This window comes from Chiloscyllium punctatum, chromosome 41 (assembly GCF_047496795.1).
Source record: "Chiloscyllium punctatum isolate Juve2018m chromosome 41, sChiPun1.3, whole genome shotgun sequence".
NCBI lineage: Eukaryota > Metazoa > Chordata > Chondrichthyes > Orectolobiformes > Hemiscylliidae > Chiloscyllium > Chiloscyllium punctatum.
Window position 1 is genome coordinate 49092428 of NC_092779.1, and position 18649 is coordinate 49111076.

The 18649-nt window shown below is 42.4% G+C and overlaps 1 protein-coding gene across 7 annotated transcripts in view; it reads right to left on the bottom strand.

The window, feature by feature from the left end:
* Positions 1-18649, bottom strand: part of kif13a (kinesin family member 13A) — a 319077-nt gene that overhangs the window by 82224 nt on the left and 218204 nt on the right. For all 7 annotated transcript variants that reach the window (XM_072560889.1, XM_072560887.1, XM_072560888.1 and 4 more), the window contains exons 18-25: positions 10326-10488; positions 6436-6582; positions 5590-5739; positions 5081-5239; positions 3417-3590; positions 3124-3275; positions 1737-1869; positions 1128-1274 (exon numbers count right to left, since the gene is read on the bottom strand). In XM_072560889.1, coding sequence (XP_072416990.1) covers positions 1128-1274; positions 1737-1869; positions 3124-3275; positions 3417-3590; positions 5081-5239; positions 5590-5739; positions 6436-6582; positions 10326-10488 — 1225 coding nt within the window. The remainder of the gene's footprint in view (positions 1-1127; positions 1275-1736; positions 1870-3123; positions 3276-3416; positions 3591-5080; positions 5240-5589; positions 5740-6435; positions 6583-10325; positions 10489-18649) is intronic.

Genomic DNA, 18649 nt, shown 5'->3' on the forward strand with positions numbered 1-18649 from the left:
CTATTCCTTAATCACATTATTCCTATCCAGATGTTCATAAATCCTATCCCTTACAATTCTCTCTAAGACTTTGCCCACAACAGAAGTGAGGCTCACCGGCGTATAGTTACTAGGGTTATCCCTACTCCCCTTCTTGAACAAGAGAACCACATTTGCTATCCTCCAGTCTTCTGGCACTATTCCTGCACACGAGGACATAAAAATCCCCCCCAAGTATCCAAAACGGTATACTTGTTCTTGAGGGGAACGGCCGCAGGGGGTCCCTGCACTGGCTGCTTCCTCCAGTCCCCCTCACTGTCACCCATCTGTCTACAATCTTTGGAGTTACTACTTCCCTAAAGCTCCGAACTATGACCCCCTCTGCCTCCCGAATGATCCCAAGTTCATCCAACTCCAGCTCCCGCTCCAGTTCCCTAACACAGTTTTGGAGGAGCTGGAGATGGGTGCACTTCCTGCAAGTGTAATCAGCAGGGACAATCAGTCATGAACTATGAATGCAGTGACAGTTTTGCAATAAGTGCATCACATTCCAATCTTCCAGCACCTCCCCAGTACCTAGGAAAGATTAGAAGGTTATGCCAAAACCTTCTACAAACTCCACCGCCAATGATCTTTCTCAACCAGGGATGCACATCTTCTGGGACCAGGTGATTTACCTTCTCTAAGTATAGCCAATTTATCCAGTACATCCTGCCCATCAATTTTCACCCAATGATTAGATCTACCATCTCTGTTCCTACTGATATTTTGTCAGCATCCTGCGATTGAGTAAATATTTAGTATGAAACAGTCGCATATCCACTGACACAAAAAGCAGCAGAATTCAGTACACTACTAAACACACAAAAGTTGTATGGAATGAAAAAATACTTCAGTAGACAAATAATTAGCTTTCTAACAATGATTTTCTTAATTTCAACCTTATTCCTCAAATCCCTCAAAAGTTTGATAAAAGTTGAGACAAATTGCTGAGTGTATTCACTTGCCCCTCAAGATTTATTGGACCAATACAAATTTTATGAAAATGCTCAAAAGTCTTGGATCTGCTTCAGAATTGTAATATGTTCTCAGCAATGTGACTGGAGTTCTGTAATTGTCCTTCAAAAAGGTCTAAGCATGTCCCTTACCTGGTAACTATCCAAAGGTCTCTGTAATTTAATGGACCTGGCTGTAATACATCCTACAGAAACAGACAAAATTGCTTCCACCATAAGTGGCAGTGTCCCAGAGTGCTGAACAGGTTTAACAGTAACTTCAATCCTACGAGATTGACCCTGAACATAAACACACCAAACATGTTAGACTCAAATTTAACTAAGGAATACATGAGAGAAAGTACACAACATATCCATCGCTAAATTTGCAAACATACTAAATGATGCTCCACTGTACTATTCCACAGACATTTAAATGAAAAGCAATAAATTAAGCATGGAAAATTCAAAGTATAAACACATATCATTCATTTGGCACCTTTAAATTGGGGAACAACCTAAACTTGTTTCACAAGTTTAAATACCACAGAAAACTGGATGACAATCATGCAAAATTTTAATACTTGCTTGAACACAATAATTAAATGATGTAAAAACAGAAGATAAAGGGATCGCTATCATTAGCTTGAGCTCAGCACATTTGACATTCTTTCCTTTGTGGAGGTACAATGTTATCTTTCACAGTCTACACAAGTTGGATATAACATAACCTTTCCCCCGATTGCCAATATTTTCAGGTACCTGTCGAATCTGGAAAACACCCCCAGTATTGACATCCTTGGCTTGAGTCAATTCCACTGATGTGTACTCTCCCATTTCATTCAATTCTTGCACAGAGATCCACATCTCAATCCTGCGTGTGACTTCACTCCATCTGTATCAGCAAAAAGTCAAACACAGTGATAAATGGATGCCAGGGGTTCAAGAAAGCAGCTCACCATCACCTTCTCAAGAACAACTACTAGGAATGGACAATAAACGCCCAGTTAGCAAGGCCCACGTCCAATGACTGAATAAAAAGAAAATGTTCCTGATATTGCTGTTGTTATGGACTGGCCATATCACTCAAACCATTCTTAAGCAGACAGCCCCAGACCAGAAGTTTGCAACGTGTTTCAGTAAGTGTACAGTGAAAATTACAGAATGAAATACAAAGAACAGAATGAGAACCCCTACAGAACTGGGTCTATCCAACTAGACTTAATGATGCTGTTCCGAATATACGCAACGTCCCAATAAGCAAACTCCCTTCAACACTAGCATAAATGGAACACATGCTTACAGGTTGACGTTGAAGGACAGAGAGAGAGAGAGAGAGAGAGAGAGGGTGAGGGAGCGCGAGCAAGAGAGCGAGAGCGAGAGCGAGAGCGAGAACAAGAGAAAGCCAGAGAGTGAGAGAGAGTTAGAGCGAGTTTCCACACAGCTCCCTGTTGAACTTCTCACCATTTCAAGGCTGAACTAAAACTGCTTAGCTCAGCTTGCTGCAGAGCTGACCACTGCCCTTTCCTTACACAGATCCTTATACAAAAAAAACAATATTCCCTTTGTGTGACTTTGGTTATAGTTGATAAAGATAAAATATCAAAAATGAGATTAAAGAGAGAGCTACTTTACATACATTCCAGATTTGAGAGAACAGAAACACAGTGTACACTAACTGGGTGAGGTTCAACAAGTCTGCTTCAGTAAATATTGCTAACCAACAGCAGTACTGTAAATGTTTTGAATGGTAGCATCAGATGCTCCAGTCATTTAATGAGTTGTGGAGAAGTTGGGTGGGTGACAACACACACCCAAGAAAGAAATACTGGATAACAGGAAAAAAAACGAGGTGGAAAGCAAAATTACCAGAGAGAAATTCAGGGATTTCTTTACTGGTCACAACTGAAAACCTACATCATCTATAAGGATTTACCGGAGACATAAATAACATTCCAGATGTAAAATAATAGATTCACCCAACAATACCTGGCATACTATGAGTAAAATACTTTGAATTGATATTGGGTTATCTGGGTATCAGCATCACTACATAAAATTAACAGAACCAAATAACTAAACAGGATGATGTAAGAGTTCAAGAATTTTAAACTATGTTGCTCTCATGTCAAAAGGATGCTCTCTGTACCTGTCACAGAGTGTGCGTGTTTTTGCTTGTAGTGCATCAACTGCCCAGGTAGTCCGACCATTCCCTGCACATCGATGGCCCCAGACTTCAATTGCAAGAGCACCATCAGAAATAAACTCCAGAAACTCCTCCGTAACGTGCACAATAAAATCCTGAAATGATGCACCGACATTTGCACAAAAGAACATTGTTTTTTAGATAGTTCTTTGAGGGAATTAAGTTATAAAACTATTATTGTTTCTTGAGGTTATATTCAGCACAAAGTGAAGACATTTAGCTGGGAACTTGCTCACCTTACTGTGGTCAAATGTCACAGTGTACTCAACGGGCTTGTTTTTGATAGATGGCATATCTGGATTGACCATTGGAGGTGCAACTGTTTGGTCAGAGTGATCCCAAAAGATGTACTGACAGAATACAAAATTTGAGAGATTGAGGGGAAGTCCTGTTGCTTCTATTATCTTTACCTGTTGAGATAAAGTAGGAGCTTTAGAAGCTGCTCATGTAACAGGAACTATTATACCCTGAATAGGCACAATTCCAAGGGAATCACAGAAACCCTACAGCTTAGAAGCAAGCCATTTGGCCCATCGAGTTCACACCAACCTGCCAAACAGCATCCCACTTAAACTCATTCTCCTATCCTATTCCTATAATCCTGCCTTTTCCATGGTTAGTCAACCTACTCTGCATGCCTGTGGACACTATGGACAATTTAGCATGGTCAATCCACCTAACTTGCATATCCTTGGACTGTGGGAGGAAACTGGCGTTCCCAGAGGAAACCGGCGTTCCCAGAGGAAACCCATGCAGACGCAAGGAGAATGTGCAAACTCCACAGTCACCCAAGGGTGGGATCAAACTTGCATCCTTGGTGCTGTGAGGCAGGACTGCTAACCACGAGCCACCAGGGCACGCCGTTTCAGTTTCAGTGCAGAATTTTTGTTAAACCTTTCAAGAAGCAAGTTTATCATGTGTTCGTTTATACAACAGGGATTATATTTTCCCCTCGTAAATATAACATTTTGCTAGCACTTCCTAGTATTTATATGCATACTTTGAAGTGACGCACATGTTCATACTTTATTATGTAGCCTGAAGAAATAGCCACCATTTATCAACATAAATAACAAATCTCCAATGGCATTGTTTACAGAATCACAGAAGGGTTACCATATAGAAGACAGCAATGTGGCCCATCATATCTGCACAAGTGATCATATAAACATTATGACATGGTGCCATTCTCCTGTCTTTTCCTTATACCCTTGCGCAATGCTCCTATTCAAATGACAATCTAATGCCCTCTTGAATGCCTCAATTATAGAATTATAAGCAGCATTTGTTTCCAAATTGGGAATTTCTCATAAGCATTTGAAAATTCTGGATTTGTTTTTCAGAAAGAACAAATCTCACATCAGACTTCTTTACTGGTAGGCCTCATAGTTAGCTGAGACATGATCTTGCACTCCCAATGTGTTAAGAGAAATAAAAAGCATGCACACAGCTATGAGCTAGTAACTTAATAATATTGATAGGTACACTGGCCATCTTCTGCATTTGTGCAACTGCCCGTATAAAATCTCTCAAATCGCATTTAATTCAGGTCATTCTAATTTTAACTAAATGTAACCATGTAGGAAGAGGAAGAGAAGGGGTCTAAACATCAAGGAACATATTATTCTCTTTAACCAAACAGAAACTTAAATCCTTAAAAAGTAATTTTATTTAAGAAAATTGTGAGTGGTGTCATTTCTATACTTATTTCTTAATTGCGTGTTAAGGTTGAAAATGTATTTTTTAAAAGAAATCTTTATTATAACTTTATATTTAATGCCCTTAGAAAAAGAATTGTCAAGTGATGAATTATGCTCCTAACAAGACCACCAGATGTTTTTGGTTTGTGACTTAATCTTTCTAAAGTTACTCAATGATCAACAGCTTTATTCTTACTTACCCTGCAGGTCAGTTTCTTTGCCATGTGCACAACCTCACCATTATTATCCATGACTTCATAACTTCCACTCGAGTTCTCTGAAGAATCGTCTCCACCATCTGGACGCTCTGGAACCACACCACTAACCCGCATCACTTCCACATGGAGACGGCCAGCAACCTAGATTGAAGAAAGAAGTCAGAAACCTTTAACAATGTCACAGATCTCCTTCAGATTTTATCAGGCCATTTGGTAAATGTGCTGTTTGGTAATTTGATATACTGCAGCCGACATGATATATAAAAAAATACAGCAATGTAGGGGTCACTTTAATCTTTTGCCTAAAGTTCTAAAATACCAAACATTTAACAGTTTCAGGGTTGAAAATGTGTTGCTGGAAAAGCGCAGCAGGTCAGGCAGCATCCAAGGAGCAGGAGAATCAACGTTTCGGGCATGAGCCCTTCTTCAGCTGATTTAACAGTTTCAGATATGTCAAGGGACTCATATACTTTCTTTCTGTCAACTCTCACCTCCCCCTGCTGGCTGATAATAGGAACAGCATACTGAAGTTTCACATCATGGAAAAGGCACTCCAAGAAGACATTGGCCACACCAATCAAGTTATGGTTCTCCTGTGCCTCGTAGAAAGGATCTCCATGTTTACTAAGTATCTTATTGTACTGAAATAAGATAAAATGACATGATTATATTTTACTTTAAAAAGCAAGGGTAACATAGAAATTTCAGGCAGTATCTTCCAGCATCATGTAATGATAACTGTGTATCTTCTGTATTTTCCTCCTAAATCCACAACTTAACTGCCACCAATACTGGCTACTCACGAGTGAATGAGTTTATCCAGTGAGCAGGCAAACTCCACACCAAAAAGCAAGGTTTTGAGTTTGGCTAAGTTAGCTGATTGAGCAGAATAAATTAGTGCTAGCCCACAATCCAATCTAGACTGTGACTTGAACACACAACCTTCAGACTCAAAATAGTTTTGATGGATGTCAGTTTGCCTTCTGGGAGTTCCGAAGTATGGACATCTGGTGAATTAGAATCAGTTCATGGACAAATCTACAATTTAATTGACTACCACTTTACAACACATTAAAGCAACAATGTAAAGCGAGTGTCCAAACTGTTAACTGCTAGCTTGCTTTTTTATTTCATGTCCACTCCTTCAGCTTACTAAGGCGAAAACCTTAGTCATGTGGAAAAATAAAAATTACAAATCACATTTTATTCCCAAACTCTTCTTGGTCATGATGTTCTATGTTTAGGCAGTTTGTTGTTGATGCCAGTAAGAAATTAAACTGAATTTATGGAATATTTCCTCAAAAGTAGTTCTGTATCAAAACATTTCTTGTACTCACATATTCTACCATGTCTTTCTCTTTCCAATCCTGATAGAGGTCTCTCATATCAATTAGTTTGTTTTCCAGCTTCTCAATGGGCCAGACTTGGGTCCCTTTTCCCTTGCGTCGCACTTGAATAGCAGGCTCACTCACAATTGCTCCCCTCTATTTTGAAAAACATCAAATTCAAAACTGCTTACAATGTTTAAAATAGTAGGAATAATAAACCGCAGATTATCAGTATAAACTGTATATCTCATGACTGATCTAACAATTGGATAATGGGAATGGGGCAGGGTGGGGCCAAAACAAATACATTGAATACTACAAGTCATAAACAAAGACAGAAGTCTTTGGAAAGAGCCAGTTGGTCCATCAGCATTTATATGTGAATGTCAAGCTTTGGTGTTCGAACTCATCAACAAAGTTCAATAAGAAATAGAATTGTCTTCAGCTCCCTCCAGTTTTGCATTAGCAAGTTAACTGGCCAAAAAGGCTGTAAGAAGGGAAACACTGACTGAGATAAGTGCACTGTAGATGTAAAGCACATCAGCAATATATGCAAATATTATTAAATGATTTCCAAGAAGCCACATGTTGTCATATATGCAAATGACAGAGGCCATAATGAAAATACGAAGATAAAATTCAAATAAAACCATTTGCAATTTGCTGACAGAAAAAAAACTCTGGAACTGAGGGCAAACTGATGTGAGCAGCAAACAAGAAAAATAAATCAAGCTTGCATTTATAGAGCACTCTACCTATCCTCAGAATATCCTGAAGAGAAAAAAAGGCATTATTGGCCAGGAAAAGCACAGGGCAGGCAGCATGTGAGGAGCAGAAGAATCAACGTTTCAGGCAGGAGCCCTTCATTATGAATTCCTGAAGGGCTCCTGCCCAAAACATCGATCTTCCTGCTCCTGGGATGCTGCCTGACCTGCTGTGCTTTTCCAGCACCATTCTAATCTTGACTCTAATCTCCAGCATCTGCAGTCCTCACTTTCGCCCACTATTGGCCAGGCGGCCAGTTTACAAATTCTTCTTCTCCACAACTGAATTATTCACTTTTCAGAATAGCATAGAAAGCCAGAAGTACAAATTGCATCTTCAACATGCAGAAAGCTCGAACATAAATAAAATTAATATAATGTATGTGTTAGCAAGGAAACACCTGCGACTTTGTCTGCAAACCCAGGAAAAATGAGGGATTACAACCAATGTTGACCAGTCTGATACAAAGCTCAGAAATTTGAACCTTGTGCTGAATAAGCTGAAACTATGAAGGTTGGGGGGTGGTTCTGGTGGTGGCAAGAAATTTTAAAAATTGTTAACACTTTGAGGAGATAAATAATGAATGGAAGGATTGATCAGTTAGAAAATCAATAGCGAACTAGTGCAAACTTCAGGAATACCAGTGAAAGGACAAAGTAGAAAAGTTAGAAGAATATTATTTTTATATAGTGTTATTGGAATATGGAGTGATTTACCTCCAGAGGGGCTGCTGAAACAGAGACCATAACGTCAACTAAGAAACAACTTGGAGTGCAGGTCCTTGAAAGTGGAGTCGTAGGCAGATAGGGTAGTGAAGGCGGCGTTTGGTATGCTTTCCTTTATTGGTCAGAGTATTGAGTACAGGAGTTGGGAGGTCATGTTGCAGCTGGACAGGACATCGGTTAGGCCACTGTTGGAATATTGCGTGCAATTCTGGTCTCCTTTCTATCGGAAAGATGTTGTGAAACTTGAAAGGGTTCAGAAAAGATTTACAAGGATGTTGCCAGGGTTGGAGGATTTGAGCTTATAGGGAGAGGCTGAATAGGCTGGGGCTGTTTTCCCTGGAGCGTCGGAGGCTGAGGGGTGACCTTATCGAGGTTTACCAAATTATGAGGATTATATATAGGGTAAATAGGCAAAGTCTTTTTCCTGGGGTCAGGGAGTCCAGAACTAGAGGGTATAGGTTTAGGGTGAAAGGGAAAAGATATAAAAGAGACTGAAGGGGCAAATTTTTCACGCAGAGGGTGGTATGTGTATGGAATAAGCTGCCAGAGGAAGTGGTGGAGGCTGGTACAATTGCAATATTTAAGAGGCATTGGATGGGTATATGAATAGGAAGGGTTTGGAGGGATATGAGGCGGGTGCTGGCAGGTGGGACTAGATTGGGTTGAGATTAGATTGGGTTGGGATATCTGGTTGGCATGGACGGGTTGGACTGAAGAGTCTGTTTTCATGTTGTACATCTCTATGACTCCATATACTAAAAAGGACTTTCGTGATATAATTTCTACGTGAAGTACAAATTCAGGATTTAGAAACAAATTAATGGCTGAAGTATTTGAGACCAAAGATTTTACACCTATATTAAAAGGTAAAATCCATAAATGGTCAAAGATGACTGTTCTGCTAAAAAGCAGGAGAATACATACATTTCTGTAACAACTGATCTTCTCACAAAGTTGCAGGGATGCATTCCTATACTAAGATTTTATTAGCTTATTCCAATCACCCAAAAGCCACATTATCTTGGCTAGTAACAATACTTAGAGGAGAAAGTGAGGACTGCAGATGCTGGAGATCAGAGCTGAAAATGTGTTGCTGGAAAAGTGCAGCAGGTCAGGCAGCATCCAAGGAGCAGGAGAATCGACGTTTCGGGCGTGAGCCTTCTGAAGGGCTCATGCCCGAAACGTCGATTCTCCTGCTCCTTGGATGCTGCCTGACCTGCTGCGCTTTTCCAGCAACACATTTTCAGGTAGTAACAATACTTACCAAAGATCACACAGGACAGTATCACAAACCCCTGTAGTGCAACTTACGTCAACAGTGATTCCAAGTGTGAAAGTTTGAAAGAGGTGGGTTTCATATAAGGAGCAGGAGGGATAATTCCTGATATTTTCATATACGTTGCTTTCCACTGTTTAGCTTTCCTGAGATTTTCTCTGGAACACGAACCAACGCTTACCATCTTGGTGGCACTTTTGACTTTAAAGTGAGCTTTTGATTATATATCTGTGTCAGTTTAAGTCTACCTATTTCCCTATCTGTAACATTAGCTGAATCCACCCGTGCTTCAGCTCAGCAGCTACTGAAACTCTCATTATTGCTCTTTTACCTCTAGGCATGACCGTTCCTTTACGTCTAATCATTCTCCCATGCTCAACTCTGTAAATTAAACTCACTCAAGACAATGGTGAGGATAAGCGTGGAATCTAAATATTTGCAGTTTTAAGTCTCCATTTAGTAAGACATATTAAGAGATGGATGTCCTATTCCAACAGCCAGCATTCAAATTAGTTTCTATATTTAGAAGCACATGTGAATCTCCAGTTAAATGTACACTACTTAAACACAATTAAACATTCGATTGCTAGATAATTAATACCCATACACTGACTTGCACCCTATCACTCTCAGTTGAACAAAATCTAGATTTTACAACTCTCATCCTTCTACTCAAAACCCTTCATGATGCCTTCTTCCCAATCTCTAATCTCATTCAGCAGTTCTACAACTTCCAAGAAATGTATGGTCTTTTAATTCCACCACTAACAGCACTGCCTTCAGCTGTCAAGGCCACGTTAACTGGGAATAACTCACTAAACTTTCCCAGCACTCTTTACTTTTCCTCCTTAAAACTTATCTTATTGACAAAGTTTTGTGCATGTGTCCTTGTATCTGCATGCTGTTCATGTTCAATTGCTTTCCATCAGTCCTGTGAAATACTTTAGGTCATTTTGCCACATTAAAGGAAAGTTACCAAGACAGATTGTTGTTGTTGCTACTAATGAGTTGTCCTAGCTTCCCTGGGGTGGTGCCAACAGGGCTTCTGGAATCACATGATAGCTTTACAACTGAGCAGCATGTAGCTCATTTGGAGTATATGAAGAGTAGATTATATGTATGAATTTGACTACCTTTTTGTTAGCACTGAGGTTTGCTGCTGGAATTTGCAAAGTAACTTGATAATCTGTCTGCTTATTCATCTCTTCTGCCAGAAAGTTTGCTTCTCTCACGAGAGCATTAGCTTTCACTATTTGCTCTCTCAACTTCGACAGACTGTGGCGGAACAGCTGATCTCTGCAACAGGAAGAAAAACAGAAAAAAAAATGAAGCACAAACATTTACAGATTATCGATGATGGAAATGTCTGTGGCTAACTTTTTATTCACAAATTTGTAACTTTTAGAATTATGCAGAAGATGCATTCTATCAGAGACTATCCACTGCATAATATTTTCACATTGAAAAGCTCGTTAAGTAAAAATGTCTCTTTGGGGTTGTTTTCCCTGGAGCATCAAAGGCTGAGGGGTGACCTCAGAAATTTATAAAATCATGAAGGGCATGGATAGGATAAATAGACAAGTCTTTTCCCTGGGGTGAGGGGAAGTCCAGAACTAGAGGGCATAGATTTAGGGTGAGAAGGGAAAGATATAAAAGGGACCTAAGGGGCAACTTTTTCACACAGAGGGTGGTGCATGTATGGAATGAGCTGCCAGAGGAAGTGGAGGAGGCTGGTACAATTGTAACATTTAAAAGGCATCTAGATGAGTATATGAATAGAAAGGGTTTGGAGGGATATAGGCCATGTGCTGGCAAATGGGAGTAGATTAGGTGAGGATATCTGGTTGGCATGGACGAGTTGGACTGAGGGTTTTTTTTTCTGTGCTGTACATCTCTGTGACTCCAGAGTTATTCATTCTGGGATAATTCCCTTTTAAAAAATGCTTTACATATCAAAATTCAATTGAATAATACATCGAAGTGTTTTTCTTATACAGGAAGGGAATATTGGACAATAGGTTAACCTTCTATTTTCTAATTATGCTGCTTCACTGCATAAAACCAAGAGCTCCTCAATTCAATTGAACAGATGCACTCTGGCAGTCCCACAAAGTTAACAAAATGAAACACAACTTGAGACACAATTGATAACCTTGCACTCTCAAAACATGGGAAGGAATAATGGAAAAATAGTGACTGGTTCAAGGTTATCGCCATCATGATAGAACATGTCACTGAATCCATGGGCTTGGTTTTCATAAATTCCAAGAGTGATCCCAGTGAAAAGACTGTGAATGCAGAGCATATGAACTAAGGTCTAGCATACTAACTCATGTGTCAATGACCAGTGGTTGATGCTTTATAAAACATACAGATGTTTAGGAAGGCTAGAATGGATTGGAAGGGGTCAAAAAGGTAACAGATCCATCAAAGAAATTGGTTCCATAAAAACAAAGGCAAAAGATGTGATCACTGACTGAAATAAACAGATGGAAAGATGAGTGGAATAATACACAGAGTTGTATTCTGTGCAGAACAGTGTCGCTGAAGCATCTCGAGACATACAGAAAGCCTACTTGGCATAACTCACAGTGGAGGAGCTGTGCAAAGTTATTGACTCACACATCACGGACAAAGCTCTGTGTACTGTTGCGAGACCATGTGATCACATCAAGTACGAGAGAAACCAGCACATCTGCAGAATCTGCACAAACATTTTTGTTGCTGATGCATTTTTTCTGTTTATCTGTTGTGGGATCTGGGCATTGATAGCTAAGCCAGGAATTACTGTAAATCCCTATTTACCCTGCAGAACATGCTGGTGAGTTGCATTATTATAACACTACAATCCTTGGGTGTGAAGGAACACTCACTGTACTGTTAGGAAGGGAGATCCAGGGCTTTAACCCAGTGACAGTGATGGAAATAACAATACAGTTCCAAGTCAGAATGAAGAATGGCTGAGGGGAATTTGCAGGTGATGGTGTTCCCACATGTCTGTTGCCCTTATTCTTCAAGGTGGCAACAGTCACAAGTTTCAGAGGTGCTGGTGATGGAAGCTTGGTGAGTTGTACTGCATGTGCAGATGGTACATATTGCTGTCACAAAACATCAGTGGTGAAAGGAGTGAACATTTCGGGTAGCGTATAGGGTGTCAACCACATATGTTGATTTATCCTGAATGATGTTAGAGTTGCACTCACCCAGGAAAGTGAAGCATCTTCCATCACATTTCCAACTTGTACGTTGTAGATTGTGAACTATTACTGGCAGACAGGAGATAGCCCCAGAATAATTACTAGCCCCTGACAATCTTAAAGCCAGTTTTTGTATGGTTGGTCCCATTCAGTTTCGGTTTAATAGAAATTCCCCAGGATATTAATAGTAGGGAGATCCATCGATGGTAATATTATGGAAGTCCAGGTGCAATGATTCGATTCGCTATAGTTGGAGATGGTCATTGCCTGGCACTTCCGTGGCACGTATATTTCTTGCCACAACAGTTCAAGCCTAGATTTTGTCTGGGTCTTGCTGCATATAATGTGGAGGTGCTGGTATTAGACTGGGGTGAACAAAATTAAAAATCACACAACACCAGGTTATAGTCCAACAGGTTTATTTGGAAGCACTAGCTTGGGGAGCTCTGCTTCTTTGTCAGACACCTGGTCAGGAAGCTTGCACTTCTAAATAAACCTGTTAAACTATAACGTGGTGTTGTGTGATTTTTAACTTTGCTGCATACAGGCACAGATTGCTTAAGAATTGGAGTCATCACAAATCTTGCTTAATATTGTTCGCTGATTATTCCGCATCCCTGTTTCTGACCTCATGATGGAGGAAAAGTAATTGATTGAGCTTAGTGATGTCTTGTGGCTGGGACTAATGACCTTGAACAAGCACAGTTACTGGTTTTTGTGCAAGGTAAGAACTTAAAACAGTGAAAACCTTCCCTTGATTTTCACTGACTCCAGTTCTTCTATGGCTCCATGATGCCATACTAGGTCGAATATTACCTCATTGTCAAAGGCGGCTATTCCTACCCATGGCTCTGGAGTTCCACTCTGTTGTCTGTGTTTAGATTAAGAATGTAATGAGGCAAGGAATGCAGTGTCAACAAACAGGTTATTCCTTTGCAAATATCACAATTGATGACTCTTCTAAACGTTTGCTGATGGTAAAGAGTATTCCACAAGGCCAGATTTCATTGTCCTACTTCTTTTGGACAGGACATAGCCGAGCACCCTTCCACATTATCAGGTACATGCCAGTATTGTAGCTGTCCCGGAACAGCTTGGATATGGACACAGCTATATCTAGAGTAAAGTCTTCATTACTACTCTCTACTATTGGCGGAATGCTGTGAATGCTAATAGCTCCTCCAGCTGTTTCTTCATGCCACATGAAGTGAATCAAAATGAATGATGATTGGCAGTGACCTTGAGGACCTCAGGAGGAAGCAGAGACAGATCACCCACTCCGCATGTCTAGCTGAAGATAGATGTAAATAGTTCAGCCCTGCCATTTGCACTAATGTGCTGAGCTCCCCAATCATTGACAATGGGATATTTGTGGTATAATCCTATTATTTTTTTGTTCACCACTTGATATGGTATGACTGCAGAACTTAGATCAGATGGGTTAGTTACTGGATTGTTTCACCTTGCTTTTTGCATGGTGCTTCTGCTGAAGGCAGGTAATTGTCCTATGTTGTAGCTAAGTTGACACCTCATGTTTAGGTATGCCTAGTACGATTTGTGTTGTGCCCTCCTTCATTCATCAATGAACCAGGATTCATCGCACAGCTTCATGATGTTGGTAGAACTGGGATATGCTGTAAATAAGATCACAGATGGTTGATAAACACAATTCAACGGCTGCTGATGGCCTCAGAATCTCATATACGGCATCAAGGAGCATCAGCAAAACCGTAGTCAGTGAAAATCAGTTCCATTTAGCATGAGGGGAGCCATACAACACAATGGAAGGTATCCTCGATGTGAACAAGGGAAGTTTTACAGTACAACACCCGAATTTTTGGTGATTAATAAGGTTACATTTGAGCACCGAATGGTCTTTAGCGTATTCTTCTTTTTGTTGCTACCAAACGCATTCAAGTCATTTTCAGAGTGTGTCTATGTACATTGCTGACAAGCGTCAAGACTTCACCAGAGAGTTATTCCACACTAACAATACCACAGTATGCGAGAAGATTTGTAGCTCGGGTGCTCATTGTTGTGGTTCTGTTCGCCAAGCTGGGAATTTGTGTTGCAGACGTTTTGTCCCCTGTCTAGGTGACATCCTCAGTGTTTGGGAGTTCCTGTGAAGCGTTTCTGTGATCTTTCCTCCGGCATTTGTAGTGGTTTGAATCTGCTGCTTCCGGTTGTCAGTTCCAGCTGTCCGTTGCAGTGGTCGCTATATTGGGTCCTTATGTGCTTATTGATTGAATCTGTGGATGAGTGCCATGCCTCTAGGAATTCCCTGGCTGTTCTCTGTTTGGCTTGTCCTATAATAGTAGTGTTGTCCCAGTCAAATTCATGTTGCTTGTTATCTGCGTGTGGCTACTAAGGATAGCTGGTCGTGTCATTTCATGGCTAGTTGGTGTTCATGGATGCGAATCGTTAGCTGTCTTCCTGTTTGTCCTATGTAGTGTTTTGTGCAGTCCTTGCATGGGATTTTGTACACTACATTGGTTTTGCTCATGCTGGGTTCTGGTTCTGGTGAGTTGTCTGAGCGTGGCTGTTGGTTTGTGTGCTGTTATGAGTCCTAATGGTCGCAGTAGTCTGGCTGTCAGTTCAGAAATGCTCTTGATGTATGGTAATGTGGCTAGTCCTTTGGGTTGCGGCATGTCCTCGTTCATAGGAGAAGCGGTAATGCAAAGATTAGAACAAACAGTCTTACCGCAAATTCAACCCAAACTCTGGGTCAGATATGTGGATGACACCTTTGTAATCATTAAAAACACAGAAATAGAGAACACACACCGGATCATCAACGCCACACTCACAGGAATCCGATTCACTAGAGAGGAAGAAAAAGACAACCAACTCCCATTCCTAGACGTGATGGTACAGAGAACACCGAACGGAGAATTCACCACAAAGATATACAGGAAAGCCACACACACAGACCAAGTCCTAAACTACGAAAGCAACCACCCCAACACTCACAAAAGAAGTTGCATCAAGACACTATTCAAAAGGGCCACAACACACTCCAGTACACCAGAACTGCAAAAAGAGGAAGAGGAACACCTATACAATGTATTCGCCAAAAACGGATACCTTCACAATTTCATCAACAGATGCCTAAGGGAAAGGCAACGGAACGAGGACATGCCGCAACCCAAAAGACTAACCACACTACCATACATCAGGAGCATTTCTGAACTGACAGCCAGACTACTGTGACCACTAGGACTCAACAGCACACAAACCAATAGCCATTCTCAGACAACAACTCACCAGAACGAAGGACCCGATACCCAGCATGAGCAAAATCCCATGCAAGGACTGCACAAAACACTACATAGGACAAACAGGAAGACAGCTAACAATCCGCATCCATGAACACCAACTAGCCACGAAATGACACAACCAGCTATCCTTAGTAGCCACACACACAGATGACAAGCAACATGAATTCGACTGGGACAACACTACTATTATAGGACAAGCCAAACAGAGAACAGCCAGGGAATTCCTACAGAGATGGCACTCATTCACAGATTCAAATCAACAAACACATCGACCTGGACCCAATATACCAGCCACTGCAGCAGACAGCTGGAACTGACAACCGGAAGCAGCAGAGACAGGCCACTATAAATGCCGGAGGAAACAACACAGAAGCGCTTCACAGGAGGCTCCCAAGCACTGAGGATGTCACTAGACAGGGGACGAAATGTCTGCAACACAAATTCCCAGCTCTGCGAACAGAACCACAACCACACTATTATTGCATTGTATGGAACGCCTTCATCAGCAAATGGACAGACTGATAAACACATTGACTATGTGACCGACATGCAAGACATGAAGGTGGTGGGCATCAACACTGACACCTGGAAGACAGCAGTTGTCTCAACCACAAAAGTTGACAACCCTGATATCTGGAGGTTGATTGTTTTGCAAGCTTGTTGGAGATCAGGAATGAAAAACTCATTTGGCCAAAAATACGGCACAGAAAAACAGAAGCCAGTGAAGTTTGCAACTTCTCAACCCATCATCGCTGTTTATAGCAAATGCAGCAGACTGCGCCGTGGCAGTGCAATTGTCCTAAGTCACACCAGGCAATGCTCAACTGGTGTAGTGGTAGTTTGGCACACTGACCTCTACACCACTGAAGCCAGGCGCCAACTCAAAGACACCTTTTTCTACCGCTCGCTTGACCACAACCTCACCTCTCATCGCCAAACCATCATCTCCCAGACCATACACAACCTCATCAGCTCAGGGGACCTCCCACCCACAGCTTCCAACCTCACAGTTCAGGAACCCCGCACTGCACAGTTCTACCTCCTACCCAACAATCCACAAACCTGAGAACCCTGGCCAACCTAATTGTCTCAGCCTGCTCCTGTCCCACCAAATTCATCTCCACATACCTTGATACTCTCCCATCCCCGGTCCAGGAATTCCCCACATACATTCGGGACACCACCCATGCCCTCCACTACATCCAAGACTTCCAATTCCCAAGCCCCCAATGCCTCATCTTCACCATGGACATCCAGGCCTTATGTACCTCCATTCGCCATGACCAGGGCCTCCAAGCCCTCCGATTCTTCCTCTCCCGACATCCCCACCAGCACCCTTCCACTTACATTCTTATTCGTTTGGCTGAACCGGTCCTTACCCTCAACAGTTTCTCCTTCGAATCCTCCCACTTCCTCCAGACAAAAAGGGGTAGCCATGGGCGCCTGCATGGGCCCCAGCTAAGCCTGCCTCTATTTTGGTTCCATGGAACAGTCCATCTTCCGCAGTTACACTGGCACCACTCCCTACCTTTTCCTCCACTACATTGATGACTGCATTGGCACCACATCGTGCTCCAAGAGGTGGTTGAGCAGTTCACCAACTTCACCAACACATTCCCACCCCGACGTTAAATTCACACCGACCATCTCTGACACCCCTCTCCCCTTTCTGGGGCTCTCCATCAACAGTGGCCAACTCAACACTGACATTTTCTACAAACCCACCGCTACTTGGATTACACCTCCTCTCACCCTACCTCCTGCAAAAATGCTATCCCTTATTCCCAATTCCTCCACCGCATCTGCTCCCAGGAGGACCAGTTCCACCACACAAGGCACCAGATGGCCTCCTTCTTTAAAGGCCACAATTTCCCCTCCCATGTGGTTGATGATGCCCTCCAGCGCATCTCATCCACGTGCCGCACCTCCACCCTCGAGCCCCGTCCTCCCAACCGCAACAAGGATAGAACCCCTCCCCTCCCCAGTCCTCACCTTCCACCCCACCAAACTCCATATATATCGCATCATCCTCCGCTATTTCTGCCACCTACAAATGGATCCCAGAGATATATTTCCCTCCCCACCCCTGCCACTTTCCGTAAAGATAGTTTCTTCTGCAACTACCTCATCGGGTCCACACCCCCCCCCCAACAACCCACCGTCCCCTCCCGGCACTTTCCCCTGTCACTGTCATGCGCCCACACCTACCCCCTCACTTCCATCCAAGGCCCCAAAGGAGACTTCCACATCCAAAGTTTCAACTGTACTTCCACACATCATTTACTGTATCCATCGCTTGCGATGTGGTCTCTTCCTCATTGGGGAGACACGATGCCTACCCGGAGAGTGCTTCAGAGAACATTGCTGGGACACCTGCACCAATCAACCCCACTGCCCCGTGGCTAGACATTTCAACACCCCCCCCCACTCTGCCAAGCAAGTGCAGGTCCTGGACCTCCATCGTCACTCCCTTACCACCTGACGCCTTGAGGAAGAACGCCTCACCTTCTGCCTCAGGACCCTCCAACCCCAGGGTATCAATGTGAATTTCATCAGTTTCCTCATTCCCCCTCCCCCACCTTACCCCAGTTCCAATCTTCCAGCTCAGCAATATCCTCATGGCCTGTCCCGCCTGTCAATCTTCCTTCCCACTTATCCACTCCATCCTCCCCTCTGACCTATCACCTTTACCCCCACCTCCATTCACCTATTGCACTCTCAGCTACCTTCCCCCTCCAGCCCCACCCCTCTCCCATTTATCTCTCCACCCTGGAGGCTCCCAGCATCAAGAAGGACTGATGAAGGACTTTTGCCAGAAACGTCGATTTTCCTGCTCCTCGGATGCTGCCTGACCTGCTGTGCTTTTCTAGCACCACACTCTCGACTCTGATCTCCAGCATCTGCAGTCCTCACTTTCACCTAAAGCTCAACACAGTCAACTAACACAGCGCATATCATCTGTTGGTTAAGTGTTTTTCCCAA